The 27,797-nt window shown below is 48.7% G+C and overlaps 1 protein-coding gene across 1 annotated transcript in view; it reads right to left on the reverse strand.

The window, feature by feature from the left end:
• SNRNP200 (small nuclear ribonucleoprotein U5 subunit 200) overlaps positions 1-27,797 on the reverse strand; it is a 57,036-nt gene that overhangs the window by 10,776 nt on the left and 18,463 nt on the right. Inside the window, exons 15-32 of the mRNA XM_083880348.1 lie at positions 26,735-26,928; positions 24,814-24,937; positions 23,139-23,288; positions 22,411-22,521; positions 20,895-21,026; positions 19,692-19,880; positions 18,264-18,461; positions 17,356-17,508; positions 15,116-15,196; positions 14,559-14,642; positions 13,368-13,474; positions 13,175-13,293; positions 12,178-12,332; positions 10,938-11,127; positions 10,266-10,439; positions 9,566-9,726; positions 1,943-2,170; positions 747-938 (exon numbers count right to left, since the gene is read on the reverse strand). Coding sequence (XP_083736474.1) covers positions 747-938; positions 1,943-2,170; positions 9,566-9,726; positions 10,266-10,439; positions 10,938-11,127; positions 12,178-12,332; positions 13,175-13,293; positions 13,368-13,474; positions 14,559-14,642; positions 15,116-15,196; positions 17,356-17,508; positions 18,264-18,461; positions 19,692-19,880; positions 20,895-21,026; positions 22,411-22,521; positions 23,139-23,288; positions 24,814-24,937; positions 26,735-26,928 — 2,742 coding nt within the window. The remainder of the gene's footprint in view (positions 1-746; positions 939-1,942; positions 2,171-9,565; positions 9,727-10,265; positions 10,440-10,937; positions 11,128-12,177; positions 12,333-13,174; positions 13,294-13,367; positions 13,475-14,558; positions 14,643-15,115; positions 15,197-17,355; positions 17,509-18,263; positions 18,462-19,691; positions 19,881-20,894; positions 21,027-22,410; positions 22,522-23,138; positions 23,289-24,813; positions 24,938-26,734; positions 26,929-27,797) is intronic.

A 27,797-nucleotide genomic window follows, 5' to 3' on the forward strand; every position in this document is an offset into this window, starting at 1 on the left:
AAATCGCAAAGGATTCCCTGCCAAACTGGTGGGAAACACTGGAAAATTTGCTTAATTACAGCATAGTAATGATTGATCCTTGTATTGGTGATCAATGGCTAATCTCTATCTCAATCCATCCATGCCAGTCTCAATCCCAATCCCATCCATCCCAATCCCATGAAATCTCATGAATCCCAAAGGATTCTCTGCCAAAATGGTGGGAAATGCTGGAAAATTTGCTTAATTCCAGCACAGTAACGATTGATCCTTGTATGGGTGATCAACAGCCAATTCCAGTCTCAATCCTATCCCATCCCATCCAATCCCGCTGAATCCCAAAATTTGCTTAATTCTGGCACAGTAATGATCGCCTTGTGCCACTTAGTGCGTCCTTAATTATCCATGTCAGTCATTGATACATGATTAATTCATGTGATTAATGATCAGACTTCATATTAATCACCACAGATTAATAAAACAAGACAACAATTAATAACAGATCTAATGATTCGTTAATCGAATAATCTGACCAAGAATGAATCAGCCAAGAATTAATCGACGATCCCAAGGGATTATGGCCAAGAATTGATCAGCCAAGAATTACGGACAATCCCAAGGGATTTCCCAAGAACTAGTTAGCCAAGGACTGACAAAAAAAGAATTATCAACAATCCCAAGGGATTATGGCTAAGAATTGACAATAGCAAGAACTACAGACAATCCCAATGGATTCTCCCAAGAAGCCCGGCTGTTCCCATCCCCACCTGGATGTGCAGCTCCAGGGGCACAGGGCGCACGTTGGGGTGGAAGTTGAAGGTGGCGGTGGCGCTGCAGCCCAGCCAATGTGCCACGTCCTTGGCGTTGGACAGCGACGAGCTCAGCGCCACAATGCGGATCGGCCGCTCAATCTGCGACGAGATGTAGCGCATGCGCGAGCAGATCACCTCCAGCACGGGCTGTGGGGAAACGGGATAGAGAATGGGATTGGGATCTGTGAGCAGATCACCTCCAGCACCGGCTGTGGGGAAACGGGATACGGAATGGGATTGGGATCTGTGAGCAGATCACCTCCAGCACCAGCTGTGGGGGAAAATGGGACCAGGAATGGGATTGGGATCTGTGAGCAGATCACCTCCAGGATGGGCTGTGGGGGGAAACAAGATTGGGAATGGGATTGGGATGAGATTCAGCCAGGAGAACCCATGGAAATTGCTCCTGAGCTTCTTGAGGGATAGAATGGAGAAGGGGATCAGGAGTGTGATCAGGAATGGGATCCATGAGCAGATCACCTCCAGCACCAGCTGTGGGGAAAATAGGATCAGGAATGGGATCCAGAATGGGATCCGTGAGCAGATCATCTCCAGCACTGGCTGCAGGGGAGAAACAGGATCAGGAATGGGATCAGGCTGAGATCTGGACAGGAGACCCCATGGAAGCCTCTCCTGAGCTGCCCAAGGATATGGATGGAGTAGGATCAGGAGAGCAATCAGGAGAGGAATCAGGACTGGGATCAGGAGTGTTCCTGGTTGAAATCAAGCCAGGAGAACCCAGGGAAGCCCCTCCTGAGCTGCCCAAGGGATATGGATGGAGTAGGACCCAGAGTGGGATCAGGAAGGAGACCAGGAGCGGGATCAGGAGTGGAATCAGGAGCAGGATCAGGAGCTAGATCAGGAGCAGAATCAGGAGCTGGATCAAGACTGCTCCTGGCTGAAATCCATCCAGGACACCCCATGGAAACCCCTTCTGCCCTTCCCAAGGCATGGACACCTCCCACCCCACCCCACCCCACCCCACCCCACCCCACCCCATCCCATCCCATCCCATCCCATCCCATCCCATCCCATCCCACCCACTGGGGCAATTCCCACCAGGAAAATCTGCTCCAAAACCAGCTGCAATCCCACTGGGAAACCCCCATTCCGGGCTGGATCCATCCACTCCCCATCCCCAGGATGCTCACCCCGTTCTCGCCCCCGATCAGGTGCACTTCATCCACGATGAACAGGTTGACGTTCTGGACGTTCTTGCGCTGCTTCCAGCGGCGGGACAGGATGTCCCACTTTTCCGGGGTGCTGATGATGATGTTCCCTTTTCCCAGCAGCTTCAGGTCCGTGCTGGTCTCCCCGGTGAGCAGCACCACCTTCTTGTTGAGGCGCTCCTGGAACTTCTCGTACCAATCCATGAAAACCTGCGCCAGAAAAATGGGGACTGGCCTCCAATCAAGGCAATTCCCACCAAATTTCTCAGGAATTCCCACAGAAGTGATGTTGTTATCTCCAGATTGGGGAATTCCCACCTCATTTCCCTCAGACTGCGGCAATTCCCCCAAAATTCCCTCAAATTCAGGCAGTTCCCACCAAATTCAGGCAACTCGAACCAAATTCCTATCAAGTTGGGGCAATTCATTCCCACCAAATTCTCTCATATTCCCCTCAAATTGAGGAAATTCTCACCAAATTAGTTTTAAATTGGGGAAATTCCTGTCAAATTCCTGTGGAATTCACACAGGAGTGGTGTTGTGATCCCCAAAATGGGGGTGAGTCCCTCCAAATTCCTCTCAGATGGAGGAAATTCCCACCAAACTGGAGCAATTCCCACCAAATTCTCTTCCAACTGAGGTAATTCCCACCAAATTCCTGGGGAATACATACAGGAGCAGCATTCCTCCCCTTGAAATGGGGCAATAACCACCAAATTCCTCTCAATCAAACTGGGGTGATTCCCACCTAATTTCCCTCAAATTCCCCTAAACTGGGGCAATTTCACCAAATTCCTCTCAAACTGGGGCAAGTCCACCGATTTCCCCTCACATTTCCCTCAAATTGGGGTGATTCCTACCAAATTGGGCTATTCCTACCAAATTCCTCTCAAATCAGGGCAATTCCCACCACATTCACCTCACATTTCCCTCAAATTGGGGCAATTCCCCTGAAATTGCGGTGATTTCCACCAAATTCCTCTCAAATTGGGGCAATTCCCACCAAATTGAGGTGATTCCCACCAATTTCCCCTCACATTTCTCTCAAACTGGGGCAATTCCAGCCAATTTCCCCTCACATTTCCCTCAAAACAGGGCAATTCCCACAAATTTCCCCTCAAATTCAGGCAATTCCTACCAAATTCATCTCATATTTCCCTCAAACTGGGGCATTTCCACCAAATTCCTCTCAAACTGGGGTGATTCCCACTGAATTCCTCTCAAACTGAGGCAATTTCCACAAATCTCCCCTCACATTTCCCTCAAATCGGGGCAATTCCACCAAATTGAGCTGATTCACACCAAGTTCCCCTCAAACCGGGATGATTCCCGCCAAATTTGCCTCAAAATTAGAGTAATTCTCACCAAACTTCTCTCAAATTGGGCCATTCCCACCGAATTGAGGTGATTCCCACCCATTTCTGCTCGCATTTCCCTCTAATTGAGGTGATTCCCACCAAATCTCCCTCAAACTGGGGGCATTTCCATCAATTTCCCCTCACATTTCCCTCAAACTGGGCCAATTCCCACCAAATTGAGGTGATTCCCACCAATCTCCCCTCACATTTCCCTCAAACTGGGGCAATTCCCACTAAATTGAGGTGATTCTCACCAAATTCCCCTCTAATCAGGGTGACTCCCTGTCAGAGTCTGTCTGTGGATGTGCTCTGCCCCACAACTGTCTCTGATGGTTGAAGACCAAGACCCCCGGAGAGACTGGGGAGAGCCCCTGGCCTGGCTGAGGTGGGGCGCCTGCCGAGGACTGATACGCATCTCCACGAGAACGGAATGCAAGAACAATAGCAGCTCGTTACAGTGAACTGAGCTGACTATACTGACCGTGCCAGAAGGGCACAGCTTGCCGCTTGTTCCTGAGCACCCAACCTTAACACAGGTGCTGCCTCAGCCCTGTGTCACTTGCCTGCTTCTCCTCGGCTTTGTGCCACTCGCTCTGGGAACCAACCTATAAGAACTCCGAAAATTCCGAACACCTTTGTGATCACCCCACTGGAGAAGATCGCGTCTATGGGCATCTCTACGCCTTGAGGATTTCCGACTCTCTGCGTTGGTAGCTATAATCCCCTTCCCCTCTTTCTCCATCTTTCTCACTATTCTCTCTTTTCTTTCCCTACTGTCGCATTGTGGGCACTAAATAAAAGTGCATTTTTTGTTTAAGCAAACTGGTTTGTCCCCTGCTGTGTCTTTTGCGCTTTGAGATCTCCAAAAGGAACCATCAGGTTCCCCGCAAATGTTTGTGGACCCTGACATTAAATTGGCGTCACGGACAGGATCCTGATAGACTGTGGAGCTGCGGGTTTTATACAGTTTATAAAAGGGGAAGGACCCTCGTCTCAGCCGCACCTAGCACGCCACTTTGGTGAGCGCTGTTAGAAAGCAAGGGGGGCGAGGGAAAATTCCCGCAAACCGTATACACCCAGGCGAATAAGCACTCCCTGTCGTCAGGATATTTCAGAAACTATCTCACTGTGCAAAAGATGGGACTGTGTGTGTGTTTTTATGTGTTTTGAGCTGCTTGGTGTAGTTGAGGAGACAACAGTTTTACAGTGAAGAAGTGCCTCCCAAGCAGCTGGGTCTCCTCTCCCATTCCAGGGAAGCGAAGGGAAACACAGTTTTAGCTGTGCCATTTTTTGTGTAACTTCAAGAATACCTCCCTGAGAGTGGTTTTTGTCCCTTCACAAAAAAATGACTGAAGATTCTAGTACCAAAGATAAGGATATTCTTTTTGCTTTGTTAGCAAAGCATGGTGCTAGACCTTCTCCAGCCGGAGAAGAGTGGGCACAAGATAATTGGTTTAAGTGTGAAAACATTGTAGATAGAATATATTCTTTGCAACATGATGCTAGGTATAAACTGGGCAGAAAGAAAACCATTCTTTGCTCAGTTTTGGGGGCCTGCCTTTCGGCAGCCATAGAAACCCGTCTTAAACGGGTAAGTGAAGAAAAAGCAGTAATAGAATCCCTGCAAGATTTGGTAGCAGCTTTGCAAAAACAATTAGAACAGGAAAGAAATCAGAATTATCTGCTGCAGATTTCCATTGCAGAACAGCAGAGTAAAAATTTAAAACTTGTAGATTTACCAAAGGAAATAGAAGGAAAGGAGACATATAACATTAAACAGATATACCCTCAGAAAGAATTAGCACACATGCAAAATTGTGGGGAACTTTGTTGCTCCAACTTGAGACCTCTTGTCAAAACAGAATTATATAAATGAAGAGGTTCATGACCCCCACATAACCACCAAAGAAATACCATACACAGCCACTGAATTAGCTAAATTAAAGAAAGAATACTCCCAGCTTCCTAGCGAATCAGAGACGGAGTATGTCTTTAGAGTTTCACTTACTGGTGGTGACCAAATTAAATTAAGTGAACAAGAAGCAAGTGGCTACTGGGGACATGGAGTTTTCTTAACAACAGGGAATACACGTGCTCCATGGTCCCTGACACAGCGTGCAGCTCACTGGGCAGGGTGACTAAGCCCCCTTGAAAGGGGCGACCCTCTGGCAATAGTCGGCACCCCGGACCAACTCCTAGAAAACATACACAAAACTGCATGCTTGCAAATGATACATGAAAGAAAATTGATTTCTGGCTATGAGTCACCCATGCAACAGCCTGTCAGACTCGAGATTATGACCCCCCTAATTCGAGGTTTGCCGGAGTCTCTTAAACCAACAGCAATTCTTCTTCAAAAAACAATAGCATCTATCACTCTGGTAGACAGGCTTGAAAGATTTCTTGGACACAAATGATCAAACCGGTTCCACTGACTCCACTGAGTTCTCGCCTTTTGCTACTCCTAGCACACAATCTAACAGCAGTCATAACAGTGGAAAATACGGACCAGTGAAGCACTCAGAGGACAAACCCGAAAAACCCAGAGAAGTCAGGCACATTGCTCCTCCTAATGAAAAACCAGAAAAGGGAAAACAAATCTCTAACCGGCAGCAGTTGTGGTTGCTAGGGCTGAAAAGGGGACTACCTCGAGAAGTAATGGACAAATTGCCTTATGATAAATTGGTTAAAATAAAATTGCTGCTTTTTGAAGCAACTGCTCACCAAGCCCTTGGCCCTATTCATCCTACAGATCCTTTTCAGGCAGAATGGGGATTTGCTACTCAGGATTGTCATTATATATATGGCAAAGGGGTCCTGAAGGCCCGATCAGATCTGTCAGCTCTTACTCCTGTGGCTTTAAAGATGCTGAAAAGAAGTACACTACCTGGGAAAAAGGCTTGTTTGTGGTTAGCTTAGCTCTCATAGAAGTGGAAAAAATTGTACAACAACAACCAACTGTCTTGAGAGACCCCTTCAAAGTTAAGTCAGTCACTACTGGGTTCCCCCCACCTGCCGGGGTGGCCCAGAGGGCCTCAGTAAGACAGTGGTCTGCTCAGATTGAACATTATTGTAACATCTTCTCAATAACTGAAGGAGCTGTGAAAAATCTAGCACTAAACCTGCCTCAGTCATTACCCCTCCCTTTTCCCCCGAACAGGCAGCAAATCCTTGGTTTACTGATCCTTCTGCCTTTTGCCTGACAGCTTCAAGCATAATTCCCTCACTATGGGGACCAAGCGATTCCAGCAATCCAGCACATTGTCCTGGACAGTCTGTTTTGGTGGACCTCCCTACTGTAGGGGAAGTGCCACTAGTGCTGAAAACCCCTCTGAATAAATATACATGGGCAGCCTTTGATGCTCTAGGGAAAGAGCATCGAATAAATACAGGATGGGCAATTTTCATCATTCTAACCTCCTGCCTCCTCGTGGCAGATTCTGTTGTGCTTACTTTCCACAGGAGAACTCCGAGGGACATGAAGGCCATATAAACCATGATAAATATTTTAAACAGGAATTTTAAATAGTATTGATTCAGAAATATTAATGAAAAAATTGGTTGTCACAATCAGAGATTTGACCAAATTATAACAATCATTATAATTGTCCTTATTGGCTTTGGGGACACTTCAGTGGGTAATAATTAAACATATTACCAAATTGGGAAAAGATAAATGTGAATGATAGCAAATTGGTAATTGATACACCTGGTGCTACACAAAACAATGTTTCTTTGGCCCTTAAGCTGCATCCAGGCACAGCTTTGGATGCAGATGATTGTTGCCTCAATTATAAGGCAAGAGGAAGAAGGAATTCTTCCTACTGAAATTTGGAAAATAATTCGGGACAATTCAAATTATTTTTAAAGAGAATTCCAATCCTGGTGGAAATTAGTGAACTTTACCTACAACCCCAATACTAACACAGTTACAGCCTTTGTGTTAACAATAGGTAATGCTTCAGTACATTTGATATTCCCTATCATTGCATTAGGTATAAACCATGATGGAGCTATTCTCTATCCTTCCGAGCATAGAGAATGGGCCCATCAAACTGGTGAGAAATGGCAAACTGTCAGTTTAGAATCTTGTGTTGTTAGGGAGCAGCAAGGTTTCATTTGTGAAAGTAATGCAATCATAGCTCAGGACATTTGTTTGGACACTGAGCAAAATATTTGTCATTTTGAAGTACATCCTAAGGAAGCTCCTGGAACAGTGCTCGTGTATATAAGCAATGGGTGGGCATGCTTTAGGACTGTCTGAGATGTTATAGTTGTAGAAAATGCAATAGTAGATACTAAAAATCACTCAAATTTTTGTGTTTTTAATTTTACCACAATTACAGGATGTGACTTCTCTTATAAAGCCCCAGTCACGTCCTACCGTCTTTTACAATCCAATTTCACACTGATTCACCAGATAATGCCTGTCCCCATTGGAATGAACCTGACCCTAGTTAAGCAATTGTTGCTTCACCAGGATTTAATAAAAATTTTGGAAAAGATCAAGGGAAATGGACAGAAAACTTTGGTAACAGTCCATCATGATGTGAAGGAAATACATCGTGTTATGGAAAGGGTAAAAAAGGATGCTGAATACAGGTGGTGGGATACCCTTTTTGGGTGGTCACCTACTGCTACAGGTATCCTGAACAAAGTGTGTCATCCTATTGTTGTCTTTTTGATTTTGGTTTCGATTGGCCTTCTTTTATCAGTCATTTTATACATCCTAAATTGGAAAATGATGAAGCAGTTGACACATTTGGCATCTATAATGAGAACATATGGTTTAGTTAACATCCCTTTTGCAAAGGACACTCCTAAAGTTATTGACATTAAATGCACTACCCAGACAGCGAAAGTCAAGCCTGTAACAGCAGTTTGATTTGAAATGGTTTGTTGTTTTGATTAATGTTACTTTGTCTTAGTCATGGTTATTAAAAAATTAAGGGGTTTTTGTTGTTGTTTAGAAATTATTATCACTTTAAAATTTTAAAGAATTTTCTAAAAGAAAAATTGTTTTCAATTAAGTATTTGACTGAAATTTGTAATTGTTGATTTTAATTGATGGTATTACATTAATTATTTAGTAATTTGAGTTAATAGTTTGAAAAATTGTTATATTAATTATTTTGTGATTTATGTTGAAAATTTTTATATTAATTATCTAAGTGATTTGTGTTGTGAAAAATTGTTATATACAATTTCTTTAATTTTTGTTTCATTTTTGCTTCTATTCCCTTTCCGTATTTTTCCTTCTTCTCTCTCTCCCTCTCTCTTCTACACCCTCTCTCTTGTCTCTGTTTTTCTGGGATATGCTGCCAATGTGGATGAGTCCTGAAGACTCCACGAGACTACGGAACCTGCTGATGGAAGAACACCTTCGTCGTCAGTCGTGAGTCACGGGGTGGTGTCAGAGTCTGTCCGAGGATGTGTTATGCCTCACAACTGTCTCCGATGGTTGAAGACCAAGACCCCCGGAGAGACTGGGGAGAGCCCCTGGCCTGGCTGAGGTGGGGCGCCTGCCGAGGACTGATATGCATCTCCACGAGAATGGAATGCAAGAACAATAGCAGCTCGTTACAGTGGACTGAGCTGGTTATACTGACCGTGCTAGAAGGGCACAGCTTGCCGCTTGTTCCTGAGCACCCAACCTTAACACAGGTGCTGCCTCAGCCCTGTGTCACTTGCCTGCTTCTCCTCGGCTTCGTGCCACTCGCTCTGGGAACCAACCTATAAGAACTCCGAAAATTCCGAACACCTTCGTGATCACCCCACTGGAGAAGATCGCGTCTATGGGCATCTCTACGCCTTGAGGATTTCCGACTCTCCGCGTTGGTAGCTATAATCCCCTTCCCCTCTTTCTCCATCTTTCTCACTATTCTCTCTTTTCTTTCCCTACTGTCGCATTGTGGGCACTAAATAAAAGTGCATTTTTTGTTTAAGCAAACTGGTTTGTCCCCTGCTGTGTCTTTTGCGCTTTGAGATCTCCAAAACGAACCATCAGGTTCCCCACGTATCTTTGCAGACCCTGACACTCCCACCATTTCCCCTCACATTTCCCTCAACCTGAGGCAATTCCCACCAATTCCCCTCGAACAGGGGCAGTTCCTGGGGCAGTTCCCACTGAGTTCCCACATCCCCCCCGCACAGACTCATCCGGACGGGCAAACCCCGTGCCGATCCCGATGGGACTCGGGCTGAATAAACCATGAATTCCCCCCCTCCAGGGCCCCCCCAGCCCCACCTGCTCGGCCAGGGCCTCCATGGGGGTGATGTAGACGCAGCGGCCCTCGGAGTTCTGCAGCAGCATGCGCAGGATGGCAAACTCCGCACAGATGGTCTTCCCGCTGCCCGTGGGCGCGCCCACAAACACGTTGTCGTCGCTGTTGTACACCGTGTTGAACACTGGGGGAAAAGTAATTCCGTGGGTACAGGGAGAAAAAAATTATAGTTTGGGGATGGGGAGATGTGGCCTGGATCTGGTCTGAGAGAGAGAAGCTCAAGGAAAGGGAGTTTAGGGAGTTTCAGACTGGGATTCCCTCAGGAAAATGAACTCCAAGCTGGCAGAGGAGGTCCCAATTCCCCACTCCAGGAAAAATCTCCATGGATTTCTGAGAATAGGGGATAAACCATGGATCCCAAAACCGTGGAAGAGGGGATAAACCATGGATCCAAACACTCCGGGAATAGGGGATAAACTCTGGGACAGGGGACAAAATACAGATCCCAACACTCTGGGCACAGAGAATAAACCAGACCCCATACCCCAGGAAATCCATGTGGGATAAGAAGAAGGAACACCCACAACTCCCAGGAGCTGTTGAACACATCAGCGACCCTGATTCCAAACCCCCAACACACTCGGGGCTCCAGCACCCCCATTCCCCAGGGAATTCCCACAAAACCAACTGAACCCCGAGAGATGGGGTGGGAGAGAGGCCCACCTTGTGTCTGGATGGGGTTGAAGAAGGGGAACTTGTCCTGGTAGAGGCTCTCGAAGGCGCTGTTGCGCAGGGCTGACACGGGCAGAGGCTGCAGGTCCAGCAGCTCCGTGGGCGGGGGGTATTTCTCCGGCAGGATCAGGTGCCGGAACGACACCGGGAGCTGCGTCTCACAGGCTGAGGGAGGGAGAGAGAGAATTTCCCAGTTTGGGTCTGGATTCTGGGAGAGGGGTGAGCCACACACAGCTGGGGTTGGGTTTATGGGGCTTGGGAGCAGGGAAAGGGGGTGGAAAAGGGATGGGTGGAGAATAGATTCCACAGGTTTGGGAGAAGGGTTAAAAAATGGATCCCAAAGCTCTGAGAGAAGAGATAAAAAACAGATTCCAAAGGTTGGGGAGAGAGAATAAAAAAGAGATTCCAAAGCTCTGGGAGGAGAGACAAAAACCAGATTCCAAAGGCAAAAGTGCACTCACGGAGCCATAAAACCAGGAATAAACTCAAAAAAACCTGGAATACACCCCAGAAAAACCCAAGGAATAATCCCAAGGAAAAACCAGGAATAATCCCTAGAAAAACCAGTAATAATCCCTAGAAAAACCAGAAATAAGCCCCAGGAAAAACCAGGAATAAACCCCAGGAAAAACCAGGAATAAACCCCTGTGCAGGGGCACTCACAGAGCCAGCGGTCGGACACCACGCGGATGAAGTACTGGGGGGGCAGGGGCTCGAAGACGGGCACGAAGAAGGTCACCAGGTGCTCGTCCTGGGCATACTTGGCCTTGAGCAGGAAATACTCGTGGTGCAGGATCACCTCGCTGTCCACGTCCTCCACCAGGATCCAGAAAGCCTCGGAGGAGCCGTGAACCTGGGGACAAAAAGGGGAAAAATGCTCAATTCCCAGTCCTTGCCCTCACAATTCCAGGGGTTTGGGAGCTCCAGAGCAGCAAATGGTGTCCAAATGGCTCCTTTTTGTCCCAGGATTGGGGTTTGCCTTGTGGTTTTTACAACTGAACCCCAGGTTTTCTGGTTTTCCCCAATCTGGACATTTACCCTCATTATTTTCACAATCCAGCCCCAAAGTTCCCCATTTTCCCCTCATATCAGGGCACTTCCCATCATGATTTCCATACCCAGGCCCCAGAATCCCCCATTGTTCCCTCACAATTCCCACACCCCAACCCCCTAAATCCCATTTTTGCCCCCACCCAGGCCATTTATCCTGCATTTCTCCATCCCTCCAACCCCAGAGTCCCCCATTTTCCCCTCATAATTTCCACACCCCAACCCCTGAATTCTCCATTTTCCTTTATAATTTCCACACCTCAACCCCATAAATCCCATTTTTGCCCCCAGTCAGGCCATTTATCCTGCATTTCTCCACCCCCTCATTCTCAGAATTCCCCATTTACCCTCACAATTTCCACACCCCATCCTCAGAACTCTCCATCTTCCCTCACGATTTCCACACCCCAGCCCCAGAATTCCCTATTTCCCCTCACAATTCCCACACCCCCACCCCATAAATCCCCTTTTTACCCCCACCCAGGCCATTTATCCTGCATTTCTCCATCCCTCCAGCCCAAGAATCCCTCATTTTTCTTCATGATTTCCACACCCCAACTCCAAAACTCCTTAATTTCCCTCAAGATTTTCACATCCCAACCCCAGAATTCCCCATTTTCTCCTCACCATTCCCACACCCCAACCCCATAAATCCCAATTTTCCCCTAAAAATTTCCACACTTCAACCCCTGAATTCCCCATTTTCCTTCACGATTCCCACAAATCCCATTTTTGCCCCCAACCCTAACCCCATAAATCCCCTTTTTACCCCCACCCTGGCCATTTATCCTGCACTTCTCCACCCCCCATCCCCACAATCCCCATTTTCCCCCCCGCACCGTTCCCGTCGCACCTTCTCGTCCCACTGGAAGTCAGGGGCGATGGTGAGCTCCACCTTGAGCGTGGAGCGGGTGATGGGCTGCAGGTGCACCGACAGCTCCAGCTTGGGGAACAGGTGCACGTACTTGTGGATGGTCTTCCCCATCTTGGGCATCCGGATCAGCTCCCCTGGGAGAGGAGAGAGAGGGGACAGCGGGGTCAGGGCGGGCCCAGAGAGAGGGTGAGGACTCTGCTGCTGCTCCAGGCGCTATGGGGGGTCCTGGAGGGATTCCCCAGTGCTGAGGGGAATTCCCCCATTTCTGAGGGAAATTCCTGGATAAATTCCCCCAATTTCTGTGGGAAATTCTCCAATTTCTGAGGGAAAATCTTGGAGAAATGATCTCATTTCTGAGGGAAATTCTCCCAGTTCTGAGAGAAATGCCTGGAGGGATTCCTCCATTTCTGAAGGAAATTCCCCATTTCTGAGGGAAATTCTCCCAGTTCTGAGGGAAAATCCTGGAGCAATTCCCCCATTCCTGAGTGAAATTGCCCATTTCTGAGGGAAATTCTCCCAGTTCTGAGGGAAAATCCATTAGGAATTCCCCCATTTCTGGGGCAAATTCCTAGACAAATTCCCCCATTTCTGAGTGAAAATCCCAGATTTCTGAGTGAAAGTCATGGAGAAATTCTCCCATTTCTGAAGGAATATCCTGAAAGAACTGCCCTATTTCTGAGTGAAATTCTCCAATTTCTGAGTGAGAATCATGGAAAAATTCCCCATCCTCAAAACAAAGATTTTTTTTCCCCCATAATCCCATCCAAACCAGCATTTGAGGGACTTTAGCCTGGATTCAGTGGACTTTAGCCCAGATTTGGGGGATTTTAGCCCAGATTTGGGGGATTTTAGCCCAGATTTGGGAGATTTTAGCCCGGATTTGAGGGGTTTTAACCCAGACCTAAGGGATTTTCCTGTGCCACAATCCCAAATCCCTCCCCATCCCAGGTTGGGGGATTTCCCCCCGTTTCAGCACCGATCTCGTTGTGGTTGAGGTCGTAGAGGCGCTCGAAGGGGAAATTCTTCTTCTCGATCTTCTTCACCACCTCCTCGGGCAGCTTCTTGAACTGGCGCAGGGGACACATGGACTGCCACCTGCGGGGACAGCCCGGGGGTCAGGGCACAACGGGAATCCGGGAATTTGGGAATCCCGTGGGATCAGGACTCACATGCGCTTGTCGATCATCTTGCAGAGGTTGAGGGTCTTGTCGGTGAGCTGGGCCCAGCCGCGGTTCAGCACGATCTCGAAGATGGCTCTCATCAGCCTCCCGGCCGACTGCGCACAGGGACAGGCTCTGGGATGGCCTCCCTCCCCTTCCCAAATCCCCATCCCACCCCCTGGGCCGGCCGGAGGGGTTTGGGGTGGGAATGACCCAAAATCCCAACTGGTGTCATCCCAGCCAGTGCCATCCCACAGCATCAGCCTCAGACACTCCCAGGGATCCCAGCTCCTCTGGGAATTCCAGCCCAGCTCCTCACAGGGAGGAATTCCTTCCCAAAATCCCATCTAAATCTCCTCACAGAATCCTGGAGTAGTTTGAGGTGGGAATGATTAGAAATCCCAACTGGCTCCACCTCACAGTGACCACCAGAGCCCAGCCAACCTGGCGTGGGACATTTCCAGGGGTGGGGCGGCCACAGCTGCTCTGGGAATTCCAGCCCAGCTCCTCACAGCCAGGAATTCCTTCCCAAAATCCCATCTAAACCTGCACACAGAATCCTGGAATGGTTTGGGTTGGAAGGGACCCCAATGTTTCCCCAGTCCCACCATGGCTCCCACACTTGTCCCAGGTGGCTCCAGCCTGGCCTTGGGCACTCCCAGGGATCCCAACTGCTCTGGGAATTCCAGCCCAGCCCCTCACCACCCCTAAAAGTAGGAATTCCTTCTCAAAATCCCAGCTAAATATCCACATGGAATCCCAGAGTGATCTGGGTTTGGAAGACCTTAAATCCCATCCCATTCCCACCCCGTACACTTTCCACAATCTCAGGTGGCTCCAGCCTAGCCTTGGGCACTACAAGGGACAACCCCAGCTCCTCTGGGAACTCCATCCCAGCCCCTCACCACCCTCAAGGCCAGGAATTCCTTCCCAAAACCGCACCCTAATCTCCACTTCCCCCTGTGAAGCCATTCCCTCTTATCCTGTCATTCCAAACCTTTTCCCACCTTTCCTTTTCAAGCACAGGACGATAATTTAGGATTTCCACCCCAAACTGATTCCCAGGGGGAATTTTGCCCAAAACCTCAATTCCTGGGGTGGGAACAGCCACGTGCCAGGGGAATGGAGCAGCTGATTCCCAGCTTTTCAAACCCAAGTGGGCCAATCCCACTGGGAATTCCGAGGGAATTCCTGGCTCACCTGGGTGACGTAGACCATGTCTGCCATGAGGGCGAATCCCTCCAGCTTCAGCTGTGAGATGAAGGCCTGGAGCAGGACGTTGATCTGGGAATGGCAAAAGAAAAGCTCTCAGGGAATATTCCAGGAAAGCTGCTTTGCCTGGTGCTTAATTCTCAAGGAAACCTCATTTTCCTGGTTCCAAATTTCCCAGGAAAGCTGTTTTTCCTGGCTCTTAATTCCCAAGGAAACCTCCTTTTCCTGGTTCCACACTTCCCAAGGAAACCTCCTTTTCCTGGTTCCTCATTTCCCAAGGAAACCTCCTCTTTCATGATTCCAAATTTTCCACGAAAGCTGCTTTTCCTAGTTCCTGATTTCCCAGAAAAGCTGATTTTCCTATTTCCAAATTTCCCAGGAAATCTGCTTTTCCTGGCACCTGACTCCCTTTTCCCACCTCCCTTTCCAGCCTCCCACCAATCTCACAGATCACCCAGACCTCTCTGAGCTTCCCAGCCCCATCCAGGACATCCCAGAGAGGGAAGAGAGGAGAATTCCCACTGGGAATTCCCAGCAGCGCTCACCTTGGCACTGGGCTCCTCGATGCTCTCCTTCACCGGGATCGGGACTCGCTCCAGAAGCTTCTGCAGCTCCAGCTTCTCCTCCTGGGGAAAACAGGGATGGAGGGTGGGATGATCCCTCTGATTCCACACCACAAATACCAGGTTTTCCTTGTTTTTCTCAATCTCTCTGCGAAAACTTGTCCAAACACTTTCCCTGCCTGCACTGGGTGATCCTCACAGAGCTGGGGTCTCTCCAAGCAAAAATTCCCTCCAGGAGAGCTGAATCCATGACTGTGGTGGAGGGAACTCCAACTCCTGAAAAATTAAACCTGCCTGTTCACAATATCCATGAGAAAAGGCAATTTTGGATGCACATCCGGAAATTTTATGGATGTACAGCCAGAATTTATGGATCCACACCCTGAAATTTTATGGATGCACACTGTGGATTACAAATGTGCATCCTGAAATTCTGGATCCACATCTGCAGATCCTGAACTTGCGGCTCTGCATCCTGAAATTACAGACACACATCCAGAATAAAAAATGCACAACCCGAAATGATGGATCCCCATCCTGATATTCTGGAATTACAGATGCACATCCTGAGATTTTATTGGGAGTTGGATGTTGGAGTTGGATGTTAGTGTTGGGTGGGTGTTGGCTCCTGGTTGTTACTGGGTGTTGGTTGGCGAGTGTTGGTGTTGGGTGTTGACTGTTGGTTGAGGGTGTTGGTGTCAAACGCTGGGTGTTGTTGAGTGCTGAGTATTGGGTGTTTGGTTGGGTGTTGTTGAGTGTTGGGTGTTGGTTTTTGGTTGGTGTTGGGCACTGTTGAGTACTGGTTTTTGGTTGGTGTTGGGTGTTGGTTTGTGGCTGTTGGATGTTGGCTGTTGGGTTACTGGCTGTTGGCTGTTGTTGGGTGCGGTTGTTGGATGTTGGAGCTGGGTGTTGCTGACTGTTGATTGATGGCTGTTGTAGTTGAGTGTTGGATGTTTTTGGGTGTTGGATGTTGAGCATTGGGTATTGAATCTTGGCTGTTGGCTGTGACTGTTGGGTGCTGGATGTTGGGTGTTGGCTGTTGTTCGGTGTTGATTGTTGGATGTTGGGTGTTGAGTGATGGGTGCTGGCTGTTGCAGGGTGCAGTTGTTGGGTGTTGGGTGTTGGAGCTGGGGGGTGTTCAGTGTTGATTGATGGCTGTTGGAGTTTGGTGTTGGATGGTTTTGGGTGTTGAATGTTGGAGTTGCATGTTGGATGTTCAATGTTGGGTGTTGGCTGTTGATCGTGGTTGTTGGGTGCCGGATGTTAGTTGTCGGGTGCTGGATGTTGGGTGTTGAGTGTTGGATGGTGTTAGCTGTGGGTTGTTGGGTGTTGTTGGGTGATGGCTGTTGTTTGGTGATTGCTGTTGGCTGTTTGGTATTGCTGGGTGATGGCTGTTAGGTGATGGCTGTTGGGTGTTATTGGGTGATGGCTATTGGGTGTTGTTGGATGGTGTGGGGTGTTGTTGGGTGATGGCTGTTGTGTGCTGGTTGGTGGCTGTTGGGTGTTGTTGGGTGACGGTCACTGCCTGCTCCTGTTCCTCACTCACAGTGATGTTGGGTGTTGGATGTTGGGTGCTGTTGGGTGGTGTTTGGTGGCTGTCGGGTGTTGTTGGGTGACGGTCACTGCCCATTTCTGTTCCCATACCTTGTGCATGGTGATGTGGGGTGTTGGATGTTGGGTATTGGTTGGGTGATGGGTGATGAGTGTTGGGTTTTGTTGGGCGACAGTCACTGCCTGTTCCTGTACCTTGCGCACGGTGATGTTGGGTGCTGGATGTTGGATGGTGTTGGATGTTGGGTGTTGGTTGATGTTGGGTGCTGAATGACAGTCACTGCCCATTCCTGTACCTCGTGTACGGTGATGTTGGATGTTGAACGGTGTTGGATGTTGGATGGTGCTGGGTGATGGGTGTTGATGTTGGGTGCTGAATGACAGTCACTGCCCATTCCCGTACCTCAGCACAGTGATGTTGGGTGTTGGATGGTGTTGAGTGATGGGTGTTGGGTGACAGTCACTTCCCGTTCCCGTACCTCACACACGGTGATGTTGGATGGTTTGGATGGTGTTGGATGTTGGGCATTGGTTGGGTGATGGCTGTTGGGTAACAGTCACTGCCCGTTCCTGTACCTCACGCACGGTGATGTTGGATATTGGGTGATGGGTGTTGGGGGGTGTTGGGTGTTGTTGGGTGACAGTCAGATGGGTGTTGCCCGTTCTCGTACCTCACGCACGGTGATGTTGCGGAACTCCGAGGACAGGGAGAAGACGCGGAAGAGCTCGATCTCGCTCAGGGTGGGTTTCAGCAGCTGGTTGTACGTCTGCACTGTCTCGTTGGTGATGTAGTAATGGCTGGCGATGCGGCCCAGCTCCGTCACCTGCCGGGACAGCCGGGAAAACAGCAGGAACAGTCAGAATACACCATGGGAATGGTTGGGAGTACAGCGGGAATGGCTGGGAGAAACCATGGGAAGACAGCCAGAACAACTGGGAGAAACCTCAGAAATGGTGGGGAGAAAAATGGCCAAAACAGCAGGAATGGCCAGGAGAAACCATGGGAACAGCCTAGGGAATCCACAGGAATGGTGGAGAGAAACAACAGGAATGGCTGGGAGAATCCACAGGAATTCTGGGGAGAAACAAATCCACAGGAATTGTGGGGAGAATTGTTGAACAGCTGGGAGAAACCATGGGAACAGTGGGAGGAGAATCCAAAGGAATTGTGGGGAGAAACAACAGGAAGAGCCAAGAGGATCCACAGGAACTGTGGGGAGAAACTATGGGAATGGCTGGGAGAAACAATGGGAATGGCTGGGAGAATCCACAGAAATTCTGGGGAGAAACCACAGGAACAGCCAGGAAAATCTACAGGAATTCTGGGGAGAATCCACAGGAATTGTGAGAAAAATCCACAGGAATTGCAGGGAGAAACAATGGGAACAGCTGGAACAAACCATGGGAACAGCCAGGACAAACCATGGGAACGGCCAGGATCACCCATCCCATCTGGAACCTCCCCATTTTCTCCCCCTCCAACCTAAAAACCTCCATTTTTTTTCCCCCTCCCACCTAGAAATCCCCATTTTTCCCCCCCCTCCCGCCTACAAACCCCCTTTTTTTCTCTCTATCCCACCTGGAAGTTTCCGGTTTTCTTGTCGTACTTGACGAGGTTGTTCTTGTCCAGCATGAGGGCGGCGGTGTGCACCAGGTCCAGGCGGCGCTGCTCCAGCAGCGGGTCGGCCTTCAGGTCGTCGTGGGAGATGCCGTAGAGCGTGGGCGAGCGCAGCATGCGGATGTACAGGTACGTGTAGCCCAGCCAGTTCACCGCGTCCTGGGGGCACCAGAGACCCCGTCAGACCGGGAATGGCCTGGCGTGGCCAGGGGAGCTCCGGGAGTGGGGCTGATCCCAGATAGACCCCGTGAAACAGAGCTGGGAAAGCCAGGGAGAGCTGCTTATCCTGGTGCCTGATTTCCCTGGAAATTGGTGCCTGATTTCCCTGGAAAGCTGCTTTTCCTCGTTCTAAATTCTCCAGGAAAGCTGTTTTTCCCAGTGCCCAAATTCCCAGAAAAGCTGTGTTTCCTCATTCCTAATTCTCCAGGAAAGCTGCTTTTCTTGGTTCCAAATTTTCCAGGAAAGGCTGCTTTTCCTGGAACCCAGTTTCCAAGGAAAGCTGCTTTTCCTCATTCTAAATTTTCCAGGAAAGCTGTTTTATCTCATTCCAAATTTTCCAGGAAAACTGCTTCTCCTGGGACCCAATTTCCCTGGAAAGCTGCTTTTCATTATTCCAAATTTTCCAGGAATACTGTCTTTCCTCATTATAAATATTCCAGGAAAGCTGCTTTTCCTCATTCCGAATTTCCCAGGAAAGCTGCTTCTCCTGGTGCCTGATTTCCCTGGAAAGGTGCTTTATCTCATTCCAAATTCCCAGAAAAGCTGTTTCCTCATTCCTAATTCTCCAGGAAAGCTGCTTTTCTTGGCACCCAGTTTCCAAGGAAAGCTGCTTTTCCTCATTTCTAATTTCCCAGGAAAGCTGCTTTTCCTTGTTCCAAATTCCCAGAAAAGCTGTTTTTCCTCATTCTAAATTTTCAGAAAAGCTGCTTTTCCTCATTATAAATTTTCCAGGAAAGCTGCTTCTCCTGGTGCCTAATTTCCCTGGAAAGCTGCTTTTCCTTGCCCCAAATTTCCCAGGAAAGCTGCTCTTCCTGTACATAATTCCCAAGACAATCTGCTTTTCCTGGTTCCAAATTTCCCAGAAAAGCTGTTTTTCCTTGCTCCAAATTTCCCAGGAAAACTGCTTTCCCTGTACGTAATTCCCAAAGAAATCTGCTTTTCCTGGTCCCTAATTTCCCAGGAAATCTGCTTTTCCTGCTGCCCAACTCCCTTTCCTCACCTCTTTCCCCACCTCCCGGAAAACATTCTGGAATTAAACCCCCAAACACCTCCGATTTTCCACTCTCACACCAAAAACTCTTCCAAGAACACCCTGAACACCTTAAAATCCCCACCCTGGGGCAGAACCATGGCCACAAATCCCTCTGGAAATCAGGAATTCCTGCCCACCTTGGCATTCTGGACGTTGCCCAGCACGGCCTCGGCGTTGAGCATGTCCGGGAGCTTGGCCACCATCTGGCTCTCGATGGGCAGCTGCTGGTTCAGCAGGGACAGGTAATACTGCAGCTCCCCGTGCGAGGTGATCAGGATTCCCTCTCCTTTCGTGTCGTACTGCGGCCTCCCGGCACGGCCCAGCATCTGCAACCACCAGGGAAAAACTGCTCAGGAAACCGGGAACTCCTCAGGGATTATCTCAGGAGGGTCTGGGCAAGGAACTGTCCCAGGAAAATCTGGGTGTGGGCAGGGAATTATCTCAGGAGAATCTGGGCATGGAATTCTTCAGGTATTATCTCAGGAGGGTCTGGGCATGGAATTATTTCAGGTGGATCCAGGCGTGGAATTCTTTGGGAATTGTCTCAGGACAGTTTGGGCAAAGAATTCCTGAGGAATTATCCCCCGTGGAAATTCTTTCTCCTTTCCTTTTTGGGAAAAACAGCTCAGGAAACCTGGAATTCTTCAGGGATTATCTCAGGAAGGAACTGTCCCAGGAAAATCTGGGAAGGAATTCTTGAGGAATCTGGGTCTGGGCATGGAATTATCTCAGGAGAACCTGGGCATGAAATTCTTCAGGGATTATCTCAAGTGGGTCTGGGCAAGGAATTGTTTCAGGTGGATCTGGGCAAGGAATTATTTCAGGAGGGTCTGGGCATGGAATTATTTTAGGAGGATCTGAGCATGGAATTCTTGGAAGATTATGTGGGATGGGTCTGGGCATGGAATTCTTGAGGAGTTATCTCTGGAGGGTCTGGGCAGGGAATTATCTCAGGTGGATCTAGGCAAGGAACTCTTGAGGAACTATCTGGGATGGGTCTGGGCATGGAATTCTGGAGGCATTATCTGGAAGGATCTGAGCATGGAATTATCTCAAGGGGATCTGGGCATAGAATTCTTGAGGAATAATCTGGAAGGATCTGGGCATGGAATTCTGGAGGAGTTATCTCAGAAGGATCTGGAATTATCTCAGGAGGGTCTGGGCATGGAATTCCTGAGGAATAATCTGGAAGGATCTGTGCATGGAGTTTTGAGGAATTTTTCACCCTCCTCTCCAATCCCAGAGCAGCGGGATGAACGAGGAGCACAGAGCAAACCCCAGGGCAGGATTTTGGGTGGGACTTGGGGCCGGGAAGGTCCCGGGATGTTCCCAAAGCCCACCTGGAGGATGTCCAGGGCCCCCAGCTCCGTCCAGCGCCCCTTCTCAGGGCTGTACACCTGCGTGCCCTTGATGATGACCGTGTGCGCCGGCAGGTTCACGCCCCATGCCAGCGTGGCCGTGGACACCAGCACCTGTGGGGAAACGGGGTCAGGTCCTGCAGGAACCTCCAGATCCAGACAGGAACCTCCAGATCCACCTAAAACCAGGGGTCAGATCCACCAGGAACCTCCAAATCCAGCCAGGAAGCTCCAAATCCAGACAGGATCAAAATCCATCCAAAAACCAGGGATCAAATCTAGCCAGAAACCTCCAAATCCTACCAGGAACAGGGGTCAGATCCACCCAGGAACCTCCAAATCCACCCAGGAAGCTCCAAATACACCCCAAACCAGAAATCAGATCCATCAGGAACTTCCAAATCCTGCCAAGAACCTCCAAATCCAGCCAGAAACAGGGGTCAGATCCAGCAGGAACTTCCAAATCCACCCAAAACCAGGGATCAAATCTAGCCAGGAATCTCCTAGTCCAGCCAAGAAGCCCCAAATCCACCCAAATCCACCCAAATCCAGGGATCAGATCCAGGAGGAAGCTCCAAATCCACCCAAAACCAGGAGTCAGATCCACCAGGAATCTCCAAATCCTGCCAGGAACAGGAGCCTCCAAACACAGCCAGAAACGGGTCAGATCCACCAGGAACCTCCAAATCCACCCAAAACCAGGGATCAAATCTACACAGGAACAACCAAATCCAACCAGAAACTTCCAAATCCACCCAGAAAACCTCCAAATCCAGCCAGGAACCTCCAAATCCACCCAAACCCCACCTGCCAAGGGAAAGCAATGTGTGGAAATGCTTTGGGGAAGGGGCACAGTGGGAATGTCCCCATGGCCGAGCTTGGAAGGCAGGAGAACAGGAACTGGGCTGAAATTTCCTGGGAAAATCCTTTGCCTGCTGTTTATCAGGAAATTTCCTGGTTTTCCTGGTTCCAAATATCCCAGGAAAGCTGCTTTTTTGGGAAAGTGGCTGCTAACTCTCCTGCAAAAGTATTTTTCCTGGTGCCCCATTTCCCAAAAAAGCTGCTTTTTGTGTTTTCCAATTTCCCAGGAAAGCTGCTTTTCCTGATTTCAAATTTCCCCAGAAATCTGCTTTTCCTGCTGCCTGATTCCCCAGGAAAGCTGCTCTTCCTCATTCCCAAATTCCCAGGAAAGCTGCTTTTGGTGTTTTCCAATTTCCCAGAACGGCTGTTTTTTGTGTTCTCCAAATTTCCTAAGAAATCTGCTTTTCCTGGTCACCAATTCCCTTTTCCCCCCTTTCCCTTCCCCTCAGCCTTCAAAAAACCTCAGAAAATCCCCTTTTATCTCCCACTCCATCCCCACCCTTCACAAAAATCCCGAATTTCTTCCACATCAGAGCAGGACAAGCTGGACCCTGATTTTATCCCAGACTTGGAGAAAACCACGGATTATTGAGGGTGGGTTTTAATCCCGAAGTTCCCTCTGGAATTCTGCTCCCACCTGGATGTGTTTGTCAGCAAAGAGATCCTCCACCAGGGTCCTGTCCACGCGCGTCATCCCGGCGTGGTGGATGGCAAAGCCGTAGGGGAGCAGGTCCTTCAGCTCCAGGTTCTGGGAGGAAAAATATCCCAAATAATCCCAGGGAAAGAGGGGGAAAGCTGAGATGTTCCCAGGGAAAGGTTTGGAGCCAGCACAGGGTGGGGTTGTGGGGCTGGAGGGGATGGAAAAGCCCTCGGAGTACAGCCCCAAGTGGCAGATCCAGCATAAAATCCCTTGGGAATGGGGATTCCAACAACCTTTCCCTGAAGATTTTCCCAGATTTTCCTAAATTTTCCCAAATTTTCAAAATTTTCCCAAGTAATTCCACCTCTGCCCTGGATAAAAGGCTTGGACAAAGAACTAATTTTCCCAAATTTTCCTAAACAACTCTACCTCTGGCCTGAATAAAGGGCTGGAAAATGCTTTTTCCTTGAATAAATTTTCCCAGATTTCCCAAATTTTCCCAAATAACTCCACCTCTGCCCTGGATAAAGGGCTGGAAATGACTTTCCCTGAAGGAATTTTCCCAAATTTTCCCAAATAACCCCACCTCCCCATGGACAAAGGGCTGGAAAATGCTTCTTCTAGGCAGGATTTTTCCCAGTTTTCCCAAACAACCCCACCTCCCCCACGGCAAAGGTCCATGAATCCCATTTCCCCCCAGCATTCCCGGATTTCCCCAGGCTGACCTTGCACTGCTCGGCCTCAGTCCTCAGCACCTCTGTGGAGGCTGAGCCCTCCCTGAGGAACAGCCCCAGCGTGTCCTTCTCCAGACACATGTCCCGGATGGCCCGGGCCGTCTTCCCCGTCTCCTTCCGCGAGTGCACGAACACCAGCACCTGGGGGACAGGGGTGAGCAGAGACAGGGCTGGAGAGCACCTGGGGACAGGGGTGAGCAGGGACAGGGCTGGAGAGCACCTGGGGGACAGGGGTGAGCAGGGACAGGGCTGGAGAGCACCTGGGGACAGGGGTGAGCAGGGACAGGGCTGGAGAGCACCTGGGGACAGGGGTGAGCAGGGACAGGGCTGGAGTACACCTGGGGACAGGGGTGAGCAGGGACAGGGCTGGGGAGCACCTGGGGGACAGGGGTGAGCAGGGACAGGGCTGGAGAGCACCTGGGGACAGGGGTGAGCAGGGACAGGGCTGGAGTACACCTGGGGACAGGGGTGAGCAGGGACAGGGCTGGGGAGCACCTGGGGGACAGGGGTGAGCAGGGACAGGGCTGGAGTACACCTGGGGACAGGGGTGAGCAGGGACAGGGCTGGGGAGCACCTGGGACACCTGGGGTTAGACAGGAAATGCTGGGAGTTCAGGATTCATGCGTGGGAAAGGGCTGGGACAACACCTGGGGTTAGCCAGGGAAAAGAGCTGGGAATACAGGATTCATCCCTGGCAAAAGGGCTGGGGGAGCAGCTGAGCCTGGGAAGAGCTGGGAGTCACCCAAGGTGAGAAAAACACCCCAACTCCTGCACCCTAAAATGATAACTCTGAATCTATCTGGGCTGGTAAAGAGGGAAAAGTCATTTTTTGTTCTCTCAAATTCCACGGAAAATCCAAATTCTCCCAACCCTGATCCTGGTGTTCAGGGTAGGAAAAGAGCTGGAATTAATCCAGGTAGGGAACAACACCCCAATTCCTGCATCCTAATGAGGTAATTCTGAATTACTCAGGCTCAGGAAAAGAGGGAAAACCCATTTTTCGTCCTTTCAGATTCCATGGAAAACAAGGAATAAACCTGATCCCAGTGTTCAGGGTGGGAAAAGATTCTGGGATTCACCCAGGTGGGGAGAAACGCAAAAATTCCCTCATCCCAAAAGGACAATTACTAATTAATCAATCAGGGCTGGAAAAGAGAAAAACTCATGTTTTGTCCTCTCAGATTCCACGGAAAACCCAAATTCTCCCAGCACAAACTGATCCCAGTGCTCAGGGTGGGAAAATCTGGAATTAATGGATGCACCAAAATTCCCTCATCCTAAAAAAAATCCGCCCATCCTAAAGGGATAATTCTGAATTAACCAGAGCTGGAAAAGAGGGAAAACTCATTTTCCTGTCATGGACAACCCAACCTGCTCCTCGTGCTCAGGATGGGAAAAAAAATCTCGAATTAATCTAAGTGGAATCAATCCATTAATTCCTTCATCCCCAAAAGGACAATCCCAAATTAATCACAAAAAAAAAAAAAAAAAAAAAAAAAAACAACCCATTTTCCATCCAGGGAAAACCCAAAACCTCCATTCACCAAACCTCTGTGCAGCATCAGGACATCAAAATGAAGGGAAAAAAAGGGAATTTTTCTTTTTTTTTTTTCTGCTTAAGGGGTCAGGGATTTTGGGAAAAAGGGATTTTGGGAAGGGGTCTGACCTGGTTCTTGCCGGCGTGCTCCATGATCTTCTCGTAGACAATCTCGTTCATGATCTGGAAACGTTTGATGGCTTTTTTCTCTGTGATCCCCACGTAGGTCTGCTCCAGGGGCACCGGCCGGAAACTGGCAACGGGAAATGTCAGTGGGAAAAGGGGATTAATTCATGGAGAAACTGCCATGAAAAATATCTGTAGCAAAGGGGATTAATTCATGGAGAAACTGCAACAAAAATTATCCATGGAAAAGGGAATTTATGGAGAAACTGCCACAAAAAACTATCAGTGGGAAAGGGAATTCGTGGAGAAATCGGGACAAAAAAATCCATGGAAAAGGGAATTAATTCACAGAGAAATCACCACAAAAATATCCGTGGAAAAGGATCATGGGAGAAACCACCACCAAAAAGTATCAGGGGAAAAGGGGAATTCATGGAGAAACCACCATAAAACATGTCCGTGGAAAAGGGGAATTTGTGGAAAAATAGCTATGAAAAAGTATTAGTGGAAAAGGGAATTAATTCATGGAGAAACTGCCACAAAAATTATCCATGGGAAAGGGGAATTCACAGAGAAACAGCCATGGAAAATATGTGTGGAAAAGGGGAATTAATTCATGGAGAAACTGCCACAAAGAAATATCCACAGAAATGGGAATTCACGGAGAAATCATGACAAAAATTATCCATTGAAAAGGGAATTAATTAATGGAGAAATGGCCACAAAAATAATCCTTGGAAAAGGGAATTCATGGAAAAACCACCACAAAAATTATCCATGGAAAAGAGAATTTAATTAATGGAAAAACTGCCACAAAAAATATCTGTGGGAAAGAGAATTTATAGAAAAACTGTGACAAAAAATATCCATAGAAAATGGAATGAATTCATGGAGAAACTGCAACAAGAAACATCCGTGGAAAAGAGGAACTCGTGGAGAAACAGCCATGGAAAAGCATCTGTGGAAAAAGGAATTAATGGATAAACTACAACAAAAGATATCCACAGACAAGGGAATTAATTCTCAGAGAAATTCAGTTGGAAAAGTGGGGAAAGAGGAAAATCCAGCTGGAAAAGTGGGAAAAGAAGGAAATATGGATGGAAAAGAAGGAAAATATACGGAAATCCAGCTGGAAAAGTGGGAAAATTCACTTTTTGTCCTCCCACATTCCATGGAAAACCCAAACCCTCCCAATCCAACCCAACTCAATCCAAACAGAGATCCCAAAAACAATTTAGTGACCCCATACAAAGACCAATAAACATGTGGATGGATGGAAATCCAGCTGGAAAAGAGGGAAAAGATGGAAATCCAGCTAGAAAAGAGGGAAAACTCATTTTTCATCCTCTCAGATTCCATGGAAAACCCAAACCCTCCCAATTCAAGTTAACCTAACCCATCCCAAACCGAGATCCCAAAACCGCTTTTAAGGACCCATCCCAAAGATCAATAAACACATGGATAGATGGAAATCCAGCTGGAAAAATGGGAAAATCCACTTTTGGTCCTCTCACATTCCATGGAAAAACCAAATTCTCCCAACCCAAGATGCCAAAAATGCTTTTAATGACCCATCCCAAAGATCAATAAATGCGTGGATGGACGGAAATCCAGCTGGAAAAGAGGGAAAAGATGGAAACCCAGATGGAAGAGAGAGAAAACTGATCTTTTGTCCTCTCAGATTCCATAGAAAATCCAAACCCAACCCAACAACGCTTTTAACAGCACCGCCAAAGTCAGTAAATTCGTGGACAGGTGGAAATCCAGCTGGAAAAGTGGGAAAATTCACTTTTTGTCCTCCCACATTCCATGGAAAACCCAAACCCTCCCAATTCAAGATCCCAAAAACACTTTTAATGCCGCCGCCAAAAACCCCAATAAAGACGGAAATCCCTCTGGGAAAGGTTTCCCCGTCTCCCCGTACCTGTTGTCGAAGTAGAAGAGCCCCTTGGCCGGGTCCACGCGCAGGAAGGTGGCCACGTCCTCGTAGTTGGGCAGGGTGGCGCTGAGCCCCACCAGCCGCACGTCCTCCTGCGTCATCTCGATGTTGCGGATGGCCCGGGCCACCAGCGACTCCAGCACCGGCCCGCGGTCATCGTGCAGCAGGTGGATCTCGTCCTGGGGAGAGGGGAATGTCAGGGAGTTATCCCTGATCCCAGATTTGGGGGATCGTGGCATGGTGGGATCACACAAAGTTCATGGCTGCACCAGGGGTGTCACGCTTGGAGAGATCCAACATGAGCTTGGGGAGTTCCAGGGACCTCAGTTCCAGGGATCCAGGAATTCTATCCAAGCTCCTCACCACCCTCATTCTTCCCAGAATCCCATCAAAAAACCTTCCCAAAATCTCACAGAATCCTGGAACGGTTTGGGTTGGGTCTGAGTGCGAAGGGATCCCAAACCTCATCTGGTTCCACCACGGATGCCACGCTTGGATGGGTCCAGCATGAGCTTGGGCAGTTCCAGGGATCTCAGCTGCTCTGGGAATTCCATCCCAGTTCTTCACCATCCCCAAAAGGAGGAATTCCTTCCAAAACCCCATTGAAACCCTTCCCAAAATCCTATTGAGACGTGCAATCTCAGAATGGTTTGGGTTGGGTTTGGGTTGGAAGGATCTCAAAACTGCTCTGGTCCCACCATGGGTGGGATGGATCATCCTGGGAAAAGGGGGAAGGCCGGGAAGTTATCCCTGATCTGGATTTGTGGGATCAGGGAGTGGTGGGATCATGCAAAGTTCAGATGGTCCCACCATGGGTTCCATGCTTGGACGAGTCCAACCTGAGCTTGGGCAGTTCCAGGGATCTCAGTTGCTCTGGGAATTCCATCCCAGCTCCTTACCACCCTCAACCTTTCCCAAATCCCATCAAAAACATTCGCAAAATCCCATCAAAACCCTTCCCAAAATCCCATTGAGACGCGGAATCCCAGAATGGTTTGGATTGGAAGTGATTCCATGTTTAGATGAGATTTTGGGAACCCCCTGAGCT

The sequence above is a fragment of the Zosterops lateralis genome (genome assembly GCF_965231275.1).
Source record: "Zosterops lateralis genome assembly, chromosome: 30".
NCBI classification, from domain to species: domain Eukaryota; kingdom Metazoa; phylum Chordata; class Aves; order Passeriformes; family Zosteropidae; genus Zosterops; species Zosterops lateralis.